This window comes from Panthera tigris, chromosome B4 (assembly GCF_018350195.1).
Source record: "Panthera tigris isolate Pti1 chromosome B4, P.tigris_Pti1_mat1.1, whole genome shotgun sequence".
Lineage (NCBI taxonomy): Eukaryota > Metazoa > Chordata > Mammalia > Carnivora > Felidae > Panthera > Panthera tigris.
Window position 1 is genome coordinate 35613306 of NC_056666.1, and position 17830 is coordinate 35631135.

Here is a 17830-nt window from a genome sequence, read left to right on the forward strand (position 1 = left end):
TCCTCTGGGCAAATGCATGCCTTCCTACCACATCCACTCATCTGTCCTTGACTGTCACAGTGGATGAGCACACAAAGGGCTCGGAGCAGTGACAGGTCTCCAGCTGACCTTCACTGCCCAGTGCTACATGGAGACCCATCCTGAGGCTCACGTACCCATACTGTGAGGCCAGCACATGGGTGACTTGTCACACTCGGCTACAGAACCCATTCTAACCCAGGACTCAGCCCTCCACATCTCTCCTGGCAGTGCCCCAAAGCATTCCCTCAGGCAGGAGTTTCCTGTCTGTCTTATGGAGGTCTGGACACTGGGGTGACATCCTGAAGCAATTTTTGCAGCTGCCTGGGGAGGTCAGGGGACAGGAAGCCACTCTCCCAGCACCTACATGCCCTCCCCACCCAAGGAAACCAGGAGGTACGTAGGAAAATACAGTCTTTATTGTTCTTCTGAAACAACAAACCAGAAATATAATTTTGCCTTTAAAAATCTTCTGTCTCTGGCTGAAGGTACCACCATTGACAACACCCACCCCTCCCTCTCTTTCCCTTAGAAAATGCCTAGATCTGGTATTAGCTGGAAAGAAGGAAGACTGTGCCCCCAGCCTCAGGAGACATGTTTAGCAGCCTGCTAAGCAGCATTCCCTGCCTTCCCCCACAACCCCCTTCACCTACCATGGTCCTCTATGAGATGGAAGGATCGAGGGGTGCAAGGCAAGGTGGACCTGCCCTGTCCTTCCCTGTTCCTCTTCAGACCCTTGACCTCAGTGTTCCAGTGGCCTCTTCCCAGGCCACCACCAAGACTCCTGTCTTGGAGCCAGAAACCAGCCTGATGCCTCCCGACCCTCCAAAAGCCTTGGAAAACTTGTGTCCAGCAGAGGGAGACCTAGTACTCATCTGAGATCAGACTTGCAGGAGGGCACAGACCTACAAGAGGGGACTAGTGACCCCCAAACCCCATACAGCCATCTTATCACCTGCCACCCCTTTTGTGTAGGATACTAGTAACAAACAGGCCCCCTGGCCCAAGCTCTTGTTTGGAGCCCAGTCCAGGTGCAATTAAAACCTCCAGAAAGCCAGACTGGGCACATAAAACCCTGGGAAAGGGACCCCACAACTGAGGCCTCTGAGCAGAATGTGGCAGCCCTCTCTCTGCCCCTGGGGTCTGCTTGGAATATGCTGGCAGGCAGTGAGCTTTGGTGAGGGCCACCTGCTTTCCCAAGATGCCACCAATCATGACCCAGTCCCTGTCCCAAGGTCCCAGGCCTGGAGCTGCTTAAGATGGAGGGGTGAGGGGTACAGAGCAATGGTTCTTGGGCTGCAGGCTATAGGAGTGGAACTGGTGGGTGTCCCCATGGGGCCTGGCAGTGATGATGTCCTTAGCGCTGAAGAAATGCCCAGTGGTGTATGTGCCTGGGCTCCCGGGAGGCTGCCATCCACACATGCTGTAGCTTCAAGGCCTCTGGGCCGGTGTCCCTGGAAAACCCAGCAGGAGAGGTGTGAGAGGGTTACCATGGTGACAGGCAGTCTCATCCAGCAGCACCACTTTGGCCCACTTCAGAGGATCTCAAAGGAAGCCTTGTGTTGTCAGTGTGTGCTTCTCCCCCTGTTGACTTGAGAAGATTGCGGTGAGCAAGCAAAAGGTTCTGTGGCCTGAGGGCTAGAGACCCAAGGGGGAAACATGTCTCTACTGCCCAAGTTCTCATGACCTGTGTCCATGTGATTCTGTGTGTGTATGTGTGTGTGTGTGTGTGAGAGAGAGAGAGAGAGAAAGAGGGAGAGACAGACAGACAAGACAGAGACCAAGAAAGAGAGATTTCCAATAGATATAATTGCGCTGGTGATGCTGAGTGTGTGTGAGAGTGGATAAGTGAATCCAGGAGCAATGCAGTCGGTGTGGCCTATAGCAGATAGAGAGACCTAATGGCTTCAGCAGAGGGGGTGTGTTATAATCATGTTTCTTAGAGCTGGGTCCAGATGCCATGGCTGGTGTGATTGTACATTAGTACTAGCAGTTGAAAGCTGGACCCAACTCCGACACTAAGGGCAGCTGAAAATATATTCCTGGCTTAGAAGAGGGTCACAGAAGTTGACCCTTGGCCCCCCATCACTTCCTCCCCACCCCTAATGCAGATGAGGTGCTATGAGCAGGAGGTAGGGAGAGTCACCCAGTCTACAGCCAGGGCAGGAAGGGCAACAGGGGAACACTGAGTCCAGAAGCCTCCACTTGCACACATATCCTTTCTTCCCTATGGCCAGAAGCTTAGGGAGATCCCCCAGGTGTTCCAGAGACTTGGTGGCTCAGAAAGGAGCATGAGCAGGAGCCTTTAGCACAAGGGTGGCTTCCGCAGAGACTTGGAAGTTCATGGAGACAGCCGCACTGTGGCTTGTTTGCTGGAGGGATGGGGAGGAGAGGGGGGTGGCTATGGTGGAGGGAAGGGCAAGCCCTTACTGAAGCAATCCCCAGCGTGCTCTCCCAGCCCTTCCTACCTAGGCCAAATGGGGCTGGGCTCTCACGCCACAGAAGAGATCTGCTTCTGGTCTTCATGCTCACCCTCCGGGTCCCCCATTAGGGGCTGCCTCTTCTTGAGCTCCCGGTGGTACTTGGCCATAAGGGAGGCATAGATACAGCCATAGGCAGCAGCCACCACCATCATGATGCAGACAATGCCACAGACAACCCCCGCGATGATCACCGTGCCGATGGCCCGCCTCACGCTCACCGGCCGATACCTCTGCTTCTGGGGGCAAGCAGTGCTGGGCTCGGGCTCAGGCTCAGCCCCTGGCTTGGGTTTAGCAGGTTCAGGGCTTGCCTTGGTACAGGGTGGCCCAGGAATATCCAGCCCAGCTGAGCTATTCTCATCCTCCAGCTGGGAGCAGTAGTTGAACATCTCCATGGGGACCACACGCATGTCCTTCCCCCTCAGCTCCTTAGGTAGGGTGCAGGCAAGCTGGTCCAGGCGCCCCCCTGCATCCAGGGAGAAAAAAAGGAGGAGATGACGAGACATGCAGAACCTGGACTCCCTCTCCCCATCTCCAGAAAGCCCAGAAGGTCTAGTTTCTATCAGGAATGCAGTCAGTCCTGAAATCACATCAATAGGAGAGGAAGAGAGAAGAAAAACTAGCATTTATTAAGCCAAGGATCATGATAGGTGAGGTACATATATCATGTCATTTCATCTACACAGGAGCCATATGAAATGGATATTGCCATTATTCCCATTTTAGAGCAGCACACAACCATTTCAGTCAAGCCTGCTCCCTCCAGTGTCAAACTGATGCACAAGAGTAAGGCAATGATTATATATGGAGGTGCTCAGGGAAGAGTTGACAATGCAAAGATAGAGCCAAGAGCCCTGCCCAGGCTATAATTCTTCTCTTCTCCTTGCCCCTGAATCTGCCCGTTCACTATCTGTAAACCCAGGGCACTGTTCTCCACAGTATCTAATTACTCCAGAGCTCCTCCCTCTCACAAACAGGACAAGTTAAAGCCACTGTCACAGTGACCACGCTTCCATGCAGAACCTTTTGGTTGCCCAAGACCACCTATTTGGAGAAAAAAGGTCAGGTGATAATGTTTTCCTTTTCCTTTTTAAGAGCAACTATAACCCATTAGCACCCCAACCACAGCATCTCTGAGTGAAGCAGCATCTTGAAAGGAAATCCTGAAAACCCATAAGGGCAAAGGAGAGGGGGCCAGTGCTAATGAGGGGGTGTGGGCAGCAATAGGTGCATGGGCTAATCACAACAATAGTGACAGCCACACAATGGTGAAGTCATGAGGGCATGTAGATGAAGAACATGGGTGGGATAAGAGAGAAAGTAGCTGAGGAGAATCCCCTAGGATGTCAAAGTCAGATTTTGGCATTCTATCCACTTCCAGGCAAGGGACACCACCCCCCCTTCTAAATGGCTCCTGCTAAATGTGCTCCTGCCAGTCCATCACTCCCAGGTCCATCTCCCAGCACAGCTGCTGCAAGCCTCCTCATACAACAGATATGCTTCTCCTGGGATGCTGATGAAAACACCCTGGGATTTTTTTTTTAAAGAAATGCAAGGTTGAAAACAACTGTACTATTGAAATTTCCAAAAATATATATTCCCATTCCATGCCCTTTTGTGCTGAGAATTTAGTTCCTGATGACTATATGAAAGGACAAGGACATTCCCTCGGGATAACACATGGGTCTGAAGACACCTGGTCTCTAGTTCCCCTATGCCACTGACTGCCTGGGTGACCTATGGCAGGTCTTACATCCAGCGAAATGTGTCCAAGAGCCACCTTTGTACAGGCAGGAACTGGGTGCTGAGATGGGGACAACCTCACCTTCCTGCTCTAAGACCTGAGGTTGAATCATCTTGCACAAATTATTTAATTTAATTGCATTTGAGTCTTGTTTTCTTGGCCATAAAATAAGAACATCTAACTCACTTAACTGCTATAGGGATTAAACAGATAATGTACATGAAAAAATATTTGTAAACTGGAAGCTATATTAATTATTATTTCCCAACTCACAAAAATGGGAGAAATTATCATAGTGACTAACATTTTATGGCACTTTACAGTTTGTAAAATTTTTTAATTAACTAACACATGAGAATATCACCCAAATAATTGAGATGGTGGCTGGATATGAAACAAAAGGAGTAAGACTGAGGAAAAGCATTAACACTCTTCATATTGATTCACTCATTCAGCAAATATTCATGGAGCGTCTACTTTGTGCTGGGCACAAATTATGTCTTATTAAGTCCATTTGCTATTATGGATATTACTAACAAATGAACAAATAAGTGAATAGGTTTCATGGAGGATTTACTTTATGCTAAGTACTTGTCAAGACACTTTTTGCGCATTACTATTTAATCCTCACAATGATTCTATGAGATAGGTGTTATTTGCCCCATTTTACAGATGAGAACACTACCACAAAGAGGTTTCTCAGGATCCCACAGCTAGTAAGTGAGTGACAGGGCCACACATCAAACCCAGATCTGGCACTTTTAACCATTATGCTCACTTCTTTGCCCTCCTTTTCCATTCCATTTTATAGTCATTCTAGAACTTTCCCAGGTTAACAAAAAGGGGAAGGGAAAAGAGTAAAACTAAAGATAGGTGGGGGCACCTGGGTGGCCCAGTCAGTTGAGCATCTGATTTCTGCTCAGGTCATGATCTCGCAGTTTGTGAGTTTGAGCCCCGCATTGGGTTCTGTGCTGACAGCTCAGAGTCTGGAGCCTGCTTCAGATTCTGTGTCTCCTTCTCCCACTGGCCCCTCCCCCACTTGCACTCTCTCTCTCTCTCTCTCTCTCTCTCTCAGAGATAAATAAACATTAAAAAAACCTAAAGACAGTTGGCTTATTAAAAGCTTTGAATATAAAACTTCTTGAGACAGAGAGTTGAGATCATCATCAAAGTGAAAATTTGGTTTTATCTGTGGATTTAAATTACATTCCACCCTCCTGAAACTGTAGATATTTAAGAAGGTATTGTATTATTCAGAAGAGCAAGGGTGTTTTTTCTTCCTCCTATCATGCCGGGGAAGCCTAGAGGCATACCTGGTGGGATGCAGAGAAAAATTATACTGAGTCTTTAAGTTGCCTCATGAAACCTACAGAAGTGAGATCAAGTTACAGTGAGTCAGTCTAAAAGAAAAAGAACAGGAAGGAGGCTGGGAGCTGGGAGGGGTGCACAGGGAAGAAAGCGGATCAGTAGAACAGGAGGGAAAGCAGCACTGGCCTCTCAGCCCTGCTGATGATTTGGAACCCAGGCTGAGACTCTTCCAGCCAGCCCTGCTAGTAGAGAGGTAGGACCACCCCCTTCTCCCTGGACCTCAGCCCTGAGTCAGCGCTCAGCCTCCAGGAAGTGTGTTGGGCCAGGGGGTGACCCTCCCAATTCCTCACACCCAGGCAGGACTAGCTGTGCTTACCTCGGTAGGAAAACCACTCCATCCAGTGCTTGAAATCACGTAGGTTACAGTCGCATTCCCAGGGATTGTCCCCAACCTGCAGCAGCTGCAGGCTTGCGAGGGGTTCAAACGTCAGCCGGTCCAGGTTCTGCAGACGGTTGGAGCGAAGTGATAGGGAGCGCAGAGCCGGGAGTCCATCGAAAAGGCCAGGGGGCAGCTGGGCCAGGCCGTTGATGGACAGGTCCAGGTGGCGAAGCAGGGGCGAGTGCTGCAGCAGGTCCCTGTCCAGGGTCCTGATGCTGTTATTGCGCAGCTGCAGCTCTGTAAGATTCGTCAGGTCCCGGAAAATGGAACGGGGCAGCTGGTCCAGGAAGTTGTTGGATAGGTCCAGCCGCTGCAGGCTGGACAGATTGGCGAATGCCCAGCTAGGCAGGGCACTCAGCTTATTGTTCAAGAGTAAGAGGGTTCGGGTGGCAGCGGGCAAGTCCGGGGGCACCATGGTGAGGCCTAAGCCACTGCAGTCCACCTCCAGGCTGCGGCTGTCACACTTACAGGAGAAGGGGCAGGCGGGGAGGGCCTCCACAGCATACAGGGTGATCCAGCAGGTGATCCCTGGAGGGGAAGAGAACAAAGAGGTGGAAAGAAAGCAACAGGCTGGGGGTTATCACCTCCTGCTTCTATGCCCTCCTTTCTAATTTGTATCATAATGGCCTCTTGACTTTATCTGTTTTGGCCCAAGCCACAGTCAATACACAAACCTTTACTGACCACATAAAAAGATAATTAACAAACCCAAAACAGGTCTATATTATTGGACATCACACAGTGTCAGTAGGGCTTCTTGCCTCCCAGCATATCTGGCAAAGGAATCCCTTTAGTGGAGTACAGTCCTGCAGAATGGCAGACCTGAGTCCAGAAGACAAGCAATGTTGTTCCACAAAAATTTCCCAGCTTGCAGGGCCTCCCATGGTTGATCTTCTTGGGAGTTTGGGCCCCACTGACACCATAGATGTTGACAAAATAAAGGATCTAGTAGTCAAAGAAGCCTCCTCCCTTGTTCCTCTCCCAGTGTCACAGAGAAGGATTCTCTTTCCAAAAGAAAATGGCCACACTACTGCTTCCTTCTCCTCTGTACCCCCACCCCAACTTGGAGCTGCACTAGGCTAAGACATGCCATGCATGGAAGCATGAAGACCAGAAGCTTGAACCCATCTTCAGTCCCACTCCAGAGACCACTGTGAAAATGATGAGGATAAGATGCACAATTCCACTTCCATGCTGAGGAAGACTTGGGCACAAGCCACTTCACACCATAGGTCCAGAAGTTTTCTATTTATTCTCATTCTAAAACCAGCCATGAACTTAGGCTGGGTTCCTGTTCCTAAGGGCTGCAGAATGGACCCATTAACAGCATTCCATTTGTGGTCCCATGTTTTGCCCAGGACCCCTCTGAGTAAGCTCAGAGCCTAGTCTGGGGAAGGGCTGGGAGGTGGGGGAGGGGCCTAAAAGAACAATCACAACAGAGCAGTTCATCCTATTGCCCAGCAGCCCTTTTTCAGAGTGACTGCAAAAGTTAAGTGTCTTCCTGAGTATCAGAGAAGCTTGCTCACTGTGAAAGAGTTTTCTCTTTCTCATCCCTGGGATGAGCTCAAAATAGTTCAACTTCACTAAGTCAGCACCCGGTCTGGCAAATTACTGGCCCCATCTTGGATGTGGGATTCATGCAGATCTGACAGCACGTGGGAGGCTGTAGAGGGCCAGGGGTGGGAGTGCCCTTTTGTGCTCTCTCTCTTCCGTTCATGGCATGTCTTAGGCTAGTGCAGCTCCAGGTGTGGGGGTGCAGAAGGGAAGGAAGAAGTAGTGTGGCCATTTTCTTTTGGAAAGAGAAGCCCAGAGGAAAGACCCTAGCCAGGGAAGTGGCAGAGAAGTTCAGACCCAGTTCGTGGCCCAGGTGGCCCCACCCAGACAGGCAGCAGCCACCCTGACTTGAGTGCCTGAATGAATCTGTGTCTGGTAGATGTCCGACTGTCTGGTGTCCTCAAGAACAGAGCTTGAAGGAACAGTAGGGGACTGTCCCCCCTCCATACACACACACACACACACATACCTGCAGGGTCACTGACAGCTGAGAAGCAGACTGCAAGGCTGACACCTGAGCCTCTTCATTCTCAGGGAGAAATGAGCACAGTCATGGCCATGGGAGCCAACTGGTGACCCTCCCTGGCCACATGTGGACACCTGCTGCTACCTGTCACCCTCTTACCCCTCTGAGCCCATCTGCTGCCAGGTCAGCCTGCCCCACACTACCCCCACTATGCCATTTGAAAATCAACATTCTTCAGACTTTACTTTCCACAAGAAAAAATTCAATCCATCCAGCTTCCCTCTCAAAAGGATCAACATAACCAGAAGCCATTATTCTCCCCACCCCTGAGAAATTCAGGGTGACATAAAAGCTCTGGTGACAAGAAAACATAATCCTGTATTGCAAGATGTTGAATGATTCCAGAATGAGGTTGAAAGGGGATCTGAGCAGCTCGGGGATCAGCCATTCTCACATGATGAATAATTCAGGCTGCTTATGTAGTGGGGCAACCACATCACAGGACTGACCTTATGAGGGGAGAAGTCAGGCAGAATAATGTCCTTTAGGACTATGTCTTACCTCTTAACCACACAGCCTTGGGCAAACCGGTCCTTACAGACCTCGGCCCTCTCCCTCATGTGACGAGAATTCTCAGGACTTCTTTCAACCTGACAACTTAAAGCCTTTCTTATGGGAAATGGAGGCCTCTGTCTCCTCAGAAGGAGGGGTGGGACCCAACCTGTAAGGTCCTTCCAACACCACGACCCAGGAGCTCTCTAGCTCCCTCCATTTCAGAACTGGGAAGTCTGAGGCAGAAGAGAAGTCTCCAGGCTCACCCAGCCAATGGAAGACAAGAGGGAGACTCGCCATTAGAACAAAAGGACTCTCCTAAACCGGACTTCTGGGCACAGGAACAGACTCACCTAGGAAAACATGTCCACCCATCATGGCTTCCAGCTCCCAATTTAACCACTAAAGCTCTCAGCGTCGACTCTTCCTTTGACTGCCACAGATGCCAGTAGCATGGGCAAGATTTTAGAGGGCAACCTCTGGCCCCCAGAGCCCTCTGCAGCCTGGCATGCATCCCTGCACGCCAGGCTAGCCCCTGCTGCTTGCCCCCACCCCATGGTACTCACAGTAAATCTGCCTCCACAGCACGGCAAGCCCGGTCCTTTGCTCGGGGCCACTGCCCTGGGCCAGCATGGTGAATGCCACAGCTCTCAAGGCCCTGAACCTCTGGGGAGAGAGGAGCCTCTCGGTGTGTGCTGTCAGTCCTGAGAGAGAGAGAGAAAGAGAGTGGTGAGCAGGCACTCGAGGCCCCATTCCAGCCCAGGGGTTAGGGAGAGGGCCAGGTGTCTCTTTACACTCCTTGTCGTCCCCTCTCCTGTTCTTCTCAGCTCAGCTATGGTTCCCTGGGGGGTGGGGGTGGGGTGGGTACGAGGGGCAGAGAAACCAGGAATCCTTCCACTTCCCTGGGCGACTGGGGAGGCAAGGAGGGCAGGCTCCGGCCTTTGGCATAGCACTGGGCTCTGTGTGTGGGACTCTCCTGCATCGTCTCCCCTGTCTCTCTTGTTGTCTCTCTGGTGTGTTGATCTCTAATATGTTTTGGAAACATTTTATGGTCTCCTTTGTGGGCTTTCCCCCATGTCACAGATGGGGAAATTGAGGGATCTGTCTACCAGGTAAGCAGAGTGAGGCCATAGTGACACTGTTGCCAGGCCCGGCGCTGCTCTTACCATGGCCCCCGAGGAGGCAGAGTCTGCTGCTGAGTCAGGTGTGCAGCCTGGGCCTCGCTCTTGCTGCCGGATGGCCTCCTGCTTCCCCTCCACCTTTGCCTGAGAGGTGAGGTGCAGTGCTCTGTCTTCCGCCCGCTGGGCTATAATAAGACTCATCAGCTCAGGGAGTTCATGCTGCAGCAGCTGTCTATGCAGGAGACAGGGGCAGGAAGGAGAAGAGGAGATTTTGGAGCACAGGAAGGGCTAGGAGTGGCCCCGGGGCTGCAAGAAGGCAGGTTTCTCTCGCAGATGATGAAAGAGGGGTACTCACCCTGTCTAGGGTCTCAGGACCTGCCCTGCCCCAACCCTATGGCTAATAAGAGGGACACGGGCCCTCCTCTGGTCCTCATTTCCTTCCAGATATGGCTAAGGCCCTTAGACAGAGGCCAGAGCCTCCACTCTCCCAGCCCCAGCAGAGGAATGGGAGAGGAGACTGGTGGGCTGCCCTGCAGCAGGCTGGGACAAGGTGGGGAAGGGGACAGGGGAAGGGAAGACCCTGCCCACAGCCCAGCCCCTCCGGCTCCCAAAGGGCACCGTCCTCTCAGCCCACTGCTTCTGGCTGGCTCTTCTGGTTTCCTGCTGCAGCCTTCCCTCTCCTCGCCCCCCTCCCCTGCCCCCATCCCCCGGAGCCAGGGGCAGAGTTAAGCAGGCAGCTGAGGAGGTGGAATGGGCTGCTGGGAAGCTAATGCGTTCAGCTCTGAAGTCTCTGCACCCAGTGAAGCGGGTTTCCCTCAGGCATTTCAGGTCCTGCTGCAGCTCCTGGTGTCTCTCACTGCCTCCCCAGCTCCCACTCTTGAATCCAGCTGCCTCTGGTGACAAAACCCACATAAAACACAGCGACCCCTGCGAGAACTTCAGCTGTACTACCAGCAAGAGCAGCCTGGTGTGTGGGGGTCTTGGCTTTGCCTTCCCCCCACCCCTCCACCGGGGAGGGCTCCAGGTTGTACAGGCCTCCCAGAAGCTGGCAGAGACAGCCACAACAACTGGTCCCTGACATGGGGCGTGGGGAACAGCCAGGTTCCCCACACTGCCTCTTGGCTGAGGTGTGAAGAAGCCTAGAGCAGCTCAGGTATCTTCTTCAGCTGTTCTCTCAGGGCCAGGCCCCCATAGGCTCCTAGTTCAGAAGCCCAGGCAGGCAGGACTCCTAGTTTCCTTCTGGTCCACCACTCCCTAGCTGTGCAACCTTAAACAAACCCGTACACTCTCTGAGCTCCAATTATCTTATCTCTAAAAGTGGTGATCGTAATACCTCATGGGCGGAATCTCTGTGTGGATCCATTTAATTAAGGGAGGAGAGTTAGCATTTACTATATTTAGTACACATTACCTTAGGAGAGAATTCAGGCGAATGTGCCCAGCTTGGACTTGAGCCCATGATAGATGTGAGGAAACACCAGTTCCCTTCTTCTGTGGGTAGGGGACAGCAGCTTGCAACAGCTCTAGGTAATGTCTCCTTCCTGGTCCCACCAACCTCACGCATGTGTTTACTTCTCTATTCCTGAGCAGATGGGCCATCACATGATGCTCATGGCCAGACACCCCACACACACAGGCTTCACAGACTTCCATCGCAGATGACAGTGTCCACCCTCTCTGTGTCCCTCAGGCCCTGACCCTCAGAACGATCTGTTTCTCCAGCAAGAACCTTCACATCCAGAGCTCACAGCACCCACACAATATTAGGCAGATTGGTGGCCATCCAAGGCACAGAGATGAGGACCAACTTGCTCAGGTCACACGCTAGATCAGAGATAGGTCATGGGCTTCTGAGCCTGGCTGCTCATCCACTCCCTGGCAACTGTGGGGTCTTAAGGGAAGACACATATGTGTGCACAGGGCAGGGTGCACATAGGCTCCCAGACACGTGTGTGGAGCTTCCAACATAGCACCTGGTGCAAACACACACCCACAGAGAGCTATGCAGTTAGGCACGTGCTCACACACACACACGCACACGCGCGTGCACACACACATGCCCTGCCAGCAGCCCTCCAGCCCTCCTCTTCAGATGCCAACAGTCAGCACAGTGAGATGCCTGGCAGGTCCCAGAAGCCCCCAGTGGACAGATGTACAGGGGCACCTCCAGCCTAGAAGGGAGGTCTAAGGAAAACCCTGAAGGGCAACCTCTACCCCAAGACTTTTTCTATACCCAGAACCACAAGGGTACTGGAGACCCAATCCAGGCCTCCGCTCTGCTCTTTCCAGCTTTCTGCAAGGAGACAGGTGGCAGAGAATCCCTCTCACCCAAGCCCAGGCCCTATGTCCACATGAACCTCCTCCCCTCTTTCAAGCAGGTTCTCCTTTTCCACCCCACTTACCCCTCCCTGACCTCAGTGTCACCCCCATGGTGAGCCGAGGAGTTGACCAGCAAGCACCCATCAGTGGAGACAGTGGCCTGGAGCAGGTCCTGATGCCCCATCCCGACTTAGACAATGTCACCTGTACAAGGCAAGTCAGGCAAGTTGCCACAATGCAGACCCATAGGCATCATCTTTCGAGGTGGCAGGGCACTGTTGACCCCAGTATCTCTGGAGATATGTGATGAAAACAAAATCCCCCAGGCCCATGGGTGGGGGATGGGGGCTTCACCTGTGCTCCCTAGGGAGCTGGCCCTGCCTCCGTGAGCACCATGGAAGTGACCGTTAGGGAGATTTGGGGCTAGAACCCAGCACTTCCTGGCTCCTTGGCCCTTTGCCCACAAGCACACCTCCAACCAAAGAACCCCTTCCTACCCCCAGAAGTATCTAGCCTCATCAGGAAAGGGGGTGACCTACATTAGGAGAGCAGCTGCTGCAGCAGGCACTGGCCGGCTGCTGGAATAAATTTACACTGTCTGAGAGGGAAGTCCCACCCAGGATGGAGAATGAGGGACAGAAGAGAGCAGGGAGGTCCTGCCAGAAAGATCTATCTCCAAGTCCTACAGCTTCCTGGCTCTGGATGCCAGACCTGCTCCTAATCATCATGGGACTCACTGTCCCAGTCCCAGAGACAGAGACACCAGAGAGAGGGGCTGGGCCCCAGCAGGAAACCCCTGCCTCCTTTGCCAGCCTGTGCTGAGAGAACCAGGATTGGAGGATGGGGCCAAGGAGCTACAAGCAATCAGACGGAGAACCCCTGAGAACCCTTTGCTACTCGGCATGGTCCATGGGCCTCACCTAGGCATTTCTTAGATGTGGAATCTCAGGCCCCACCCTGGTCCAAATGAATTAGAATCTGAATTTTAACAAGATCCCAAGTTTGAGAAGCACAAGACGAGATTGCTTCTCCCCCAGCAGGCCCCGGCACCTCCCAGGAGGCCATGCCAGTCAGTCTCTGGAAGCCAGGCCCCATCTCGGAAGCGTCAGTGACCTGGCTGAGTGGAGAGGATACTGACACTGGCACCCCCTTCAAAAAGCCTCTGTATGGGAAGAAGCGATGACCATAGCCACAAACGTCTGTGTATAGTGTCCTTAGTCCTCATAACAACTCTCTGAGGTTGGTATTACTATTAACACCATTTTTGCAGATGGGGGAAACTAAGGCAAAGGAAATTAAGTAATTTGCCTCTGGATAGGCCCTGGAAGAATGAATACAGCTTTGGGTTCAAGCAGTCTGGTGACAAAGCTACTAACTCAGCTGCCTTTATAGGCTTCTCGGGCTGTTCTGTTCCTGGTCTGTTTACACACGGAGGTTCTGGGTATAAGAAGGAAAAGGCAGAAAAGGGAGACGCAACCTTTCACTTATACAGTACTTCACAGTTTACACAGCATTCCCTCACCCACTGTCTCACTGGATCTGAGGAGGCAGAGGTTCTGATGCCCCTCCTCCTGATGAAGAAACAGGGTCTGTGAGGTCCTGGACTCAGACACAAGCCCAGTCTCCCCCCCCCCCCAGCCCCTCCTTCCAGTAGCATCATAGATGTAGGGAGAAGCCCCAGGTGGCCAAGATCTTAGGAAAGGAAGGGAAGGGGGCTTTCTAGAAACCTTCCGGCAGAAGGTTGGGTGCTGAGGTGAGGAGGGTAGGCTGGGAGCTCCAGGGAAGCCAGGGGTGGAGGGTAGTGATAGAATGAGAGGCAGCAATAAGAGCAGAAGGTTCCACGTGCTCCTGCTGAGCTGAGTGGGTGCAGCATCCCCTGGAGACTGGGAGTGGGGGCTGCTTCCCGGGTGGGGCACCTCACCTCAGCCCCCTGGGCGAGGAGCAGCCAGCCAGAGCCCCCAAATCCGAGTGCTCAGGTTAGGTCGGTGCAGAGCCATGGCCTTTCTATGCTTCTGCCCCTTCAATTCCTCCTACAGACAGAGTTAATCCTCCAAGTGGAGCTGCCTCAGACCCCAGCTAGAAATCTCCAGCACACCCACCAGCAGCCTGGTGTCCACACCCTTCCCCTGATGCCTCTGTCACGTCCATCTCCCTAAGTCAAGTGTCCAAACCATACAACCGCTTAATGCCTATTGTACCTCAACCCAGGGTTCCTGACTCCTGGGACATCATGCTGTCCCTGCCATTCACCTCCACTGGTATCTCTCCCTTTGGTCAAGTATCCCTAGTTGAGGACAAGGCTTCTGCACGCCCTCAGCATCCAAGACTCACAGGACTTACAAGCAGAAAGGGACTTCGTAGTCGCCTGTGCACCCACTTCACTCTGCAGAAAGGTGAAGGTCACAGGCGGGTGAGAGGCACCAAGAGGGTGAGAGGCACCTGCACCGCAGGGCGGCCTGAGCTGAGCCCTGTTTGGTGGGGACTGTGCAGGGCTGGGCTCTGCACCTGCTGCCTCCAGTCTGGCCATCTGGGCCCTTCCAAGAGACATTCTCAGTCTCTTCCTGCCTGTCACCCCCATAACATACACTGCCCAGGCAGCACGGAAGCAGGTTTTTTTTAATCTCTCTATCTGTACTTGGAACAGGCAAACCTTCCTGGTTCATTTCAAAATGCATACCCCATTCTCACCCCCAGCTTCCTGCATCCTGGTTTCCTTGTTGAATATTCCTGATCCCAAACAGATCCTCTGCTAATCAGAACAGAAACGCCCCCTGAGTCGTTCCTCACCGGAGCCCCTCTCTGTTGTGAACAAACTAAGCATGTTCATTGAGGTCATGGATCTGGGTTCAGGCCATGGCCTTGGGTCCATCGAGGTCATGGATCTGGGCTCAGGCCATGGCCTTGGGTCGGGGCGGTTGGGGGTGGGGAGGGGGACAGAAGAGGCTTGATCTGGGTAGAAGGAGGGAGAACCCGAGAAGAGAGACTGCCTCTGCTCCAAGTCCTTCCTCCCCAGACACCCCAACATTACATAAAAGCCCTCCCCTGCCTCCTCCCCATGATACCCATTCCACCAAAAACAGCCCAGTAGGGCCCCTTGGTTTTAGTGCCTAGGAAATGGGAATAAGGTTTGCTTATCTGGGCCCCAGACACAGCTTCCAGCCAAACCCCAAAGAAACCAGATCGGTTGCTTAAGAAACCTCCCTCCTTCTCCTGCCACCCCCAGGCTGGCTTTCCTGGGCTCCCTCTTTTGGCAGTGCCCGAGACTGAGACTGTGGCAGCGGGGAGGTGGGGTGGGAAGAGCAGGAAGCTGCTTCGGGTTTCCCTCCTGCTGGACTTCCCCCGCCCCCTCCACGTGCTCAGCCTCCCCTCCCCTCCCCCAGCCTATGTAGTTATCTAAGCTGCCGAGTGTCAATCTGAGTCATGCCAAGGCAATGCCCAATGCGCCCTGACAGCCAGGTGCCACCCTCACCATCACCCCCAGAAACTCTGAAAAGCTTAGCTCAAGGAAAAGACAAAGCAGTCACTGGAACTGAGCTGGGTGGTCTGGACTCCTGGTCAGACTACCCTCTCTGCATTGTCAAAATGGGCCTCGGGGCTGCTGAGAGCAGCTTTCCTGATAGAACTCAGGGTGTCCATGCCCCACTGGGTTGGGAAACCAGGTAGGAATGGCTTGGCCATATACCACCCGCTCCCCCTAAGCTGAGTCCACAATTCCCACCATGGCATAAGGCTTCTGAACCCATTTATGGATAGAGGACCTGGTGTGTAGCTGGGGGACACCCCGAGCGAATTCTCACAAGCCTGGATCCACCCCCTGCCCCTGGGACCCTGGAGGGCTGGGAGCAAGGCCTCAGGCTGGCCAAGGAAGAGCTGCAAGGCTTTTCTCCATCGTCCACTCCCAGCCACGCCCCCACCAGGGAGGCTTCCCCCACAGCCGCGTGGACCCATGTCCATGTAGGGAAGAGCTCCACTGCACCCTGTACAAGGACAGCTTCCTGAAGGCTGACAATCCCGTGCTGAGGGCATCCTGCAGAGAGGCTGCCCCAGGTCTATTCCGAGACCTCAAACAGCATAGTCCTCCAGCCTGCCATCCCCCCCCCCCCCACCAAGCTGTCCTCTGTACCAGCCCTGTCACCAGCACCCCTTTCCATAGCACCCAAGCTCCTCAGGCTGTGTGCGCGAGCCGGGCAGGCAGACGGCACAGGGCTCTCGGCTGGCACTCCCCGTGCTGCAGGGATTGGTTTCTCTGCCCCCCAGGGCCTGTCATCTGGCACTGGCACTGCCCTCCTCTCCCCTCCCCTTCCCCAGCTGCCCCCTCCCCAGCAGAATCCCAGCTCACCTCCCCAATGTTGTGATGTCAGAGTACCCCTGGGTCCTGTATCTTTGGGTCACCCAGATGTCCGGTATTGAGCACTTCCCCAACCCCAGCCATCGCTCCCAAGCAGCAGGCAACAGCCACTGTCTGTGCAGGGCCAGGAGACCCAGCAAAGATGGGCCCTGTTCCCTGTGACCCAGCCACCCTGCAGCCCCACCGGCTCTCCAGAGGACAGCACTCACCTTTCTTCACCCTGACTGCAAGCTCCTTAAATCAAGTAGCTCTTAGCCGTCCAGCGAGCCCCTCCTGGGATTCCTGGAGAAATCCAGACAGCACTGCCCAGCGGAGCGCTGGGGGCACTGAGTCTCCAGTCGCCCAGCCGGCCGGGAGCAGGGACCTGGCACGCAGCGCACAGCACGGGGAAGAAGGAATGCCTGCCGCAGCTGCCAGGGGGACGGGGCTGCTGGGTCAATAGCAAATTGAGAAGGAAAGAGGGAGGGACAGAGGGAGACCGATAGGAAAGGGGAAGAAAGGGAGAGGAGGAGAGCGCGCGCGTGTGCGCGCGAGCGAAGAGACGGAGCAATGGAGTGACAGCTGGGGGTACATCTGTGATGACAGCGACAGTAGCACACACAGGCGCGCACGCACAGGCGCACACACACCGGAGGCGCTTGCGGCCAGAGGGCAGCGCTCACCCTTGAAATGCTCACATTTCGGTGGAAAAAAGCACCTATGGATTAACCGCTTCCAACTCGAAAGGAGGAAAGCTGTTGAAAGCCCTTGTACCCTGTACCTCCATCTTCCTTCCCCAATGTCCTCCAAGCTCTCCCTGCCCCGACCGCCGCCCCCCTCTCCTGTCTCTCCCCTTCCCTTTGGAGAAAGAGGGCCAGGACCCAGAGGGCAGAGAGGCCCCTAGGAGGCTGGGTCTGTCTCCCGTTCAGAGATCTGCAGGGCAGTATCTTCCATCCTGCCTGTGGAAAAGGAAAAACTAAACCCTTTTCCCGGTCAAAGGGTGATTTATTCCAGAGAGGGTCATTGGAGGGGTGCACAGGACAGCCCATATGCCTGGCAGTCCTCCAGAAAGGGGCCCTGAGCCACACAGAGCTAGTGTCATGGTCGCACATAGATCACTGAGCTTCAGTGACCCCAGACCAGGGCTATTTAAGGAAGTAAAATGCCAGGGCTGACAGGCTGGGAGCTAAGGGGACTGGAGCTGGTTGACAGGTTGTCTGTAGTGCCCTGGGGTGAGCCCTGGAGGAACCAGGGGTAAATGCAGCCCTGCCCCATCTGACTTGGCTTCTTTAGGCTCCTTGTTCTTATCTAGATGAGGTAGGCTTGCAGAAGGGAAGAGACTGGTATTCAAGAACTCAGAGGCCTGGTTGCTAACCAATCAGGACAAAGAAGTTGAGGAAATTGATATTCCAAGAGATGGCAAGTGTCTGATCCAAAGGCAAAAGACACCAGCAACTAAGCCAGAGGAGGAGTCCCAGCCTGGGGCACAGACCCCTAAGTGA

The 17830-nt window shown here is 53.6% G+C and overlaps 2 protein-coding genes across 3 annotated transcripts in view; one reads left to right on the top strand and one right to left on the bottom strand.

Annotated features, from left to right (window-relative positions):
* The window catches only part of CACNA2D4 (calcium voltage-gated channel auxiliary subunit alpha2delta 4), a 112447-nt gene that overhangs the window by 71802 nt on the left and 22815 nt on the right, over positions 1-17830 (top strand). The window lies entirely within an intron of this gene.
* LRTM2 (leucine rich repeats and transmembrane domains 2) lies at positions 557-9272 on the bottom strand. 2 transcript variants are annotated; one of them, XM_015542341.2, is made up of 4 exons: positions 9128-9272; positions 5927-6517; positions 2487-2964; positions 557-1472 (listed from the first exon to the last, which is right to left on the bottom strand). In XM_015542341.2, exons 1-3 carry the CDS (start codon positions 9192-9194, stop codon positions 2510-2512), a joined length of 1113 nt encoding a protein of 370 aa, XP_015397827.2. In that variant the 5' UTR covers positions 9195-9272; the 3' UTR covers positions 557-1472; positions 2487-2509. The 2 variants fall into 2 exon arrangements, with proteins under 2 accessions (XP_015397827.2, XP_042847429.1); XM_042991495.1 differs by lacking the exon at positions 557-1472 and adding an exon at positions 1838-2390.

Coding starts and splice junctions, on each gene's coding strand:
- LRTM2 (XM_015542341.2), bottom strand. CDS start 9,194: ATGCTGGCCCAGGGCAGTGGCCCCGAGCAAAGGACCGGGCTTGCCGTG. Junction 6,518..9,127: donor GCTGTGGAGGCAGATTTACT/GTGAGTACCATG, acceptor CTTCCCCTCCAG/GGATCACCTGCTGGATCACC. Junction 2,965..5,926: donor GGAGTGGTTTTCCTACCGAG/GTAAGCACAGCT, acceptor CCCTGGATGCAG/GGGGGCGCCTGGACCAGCTT.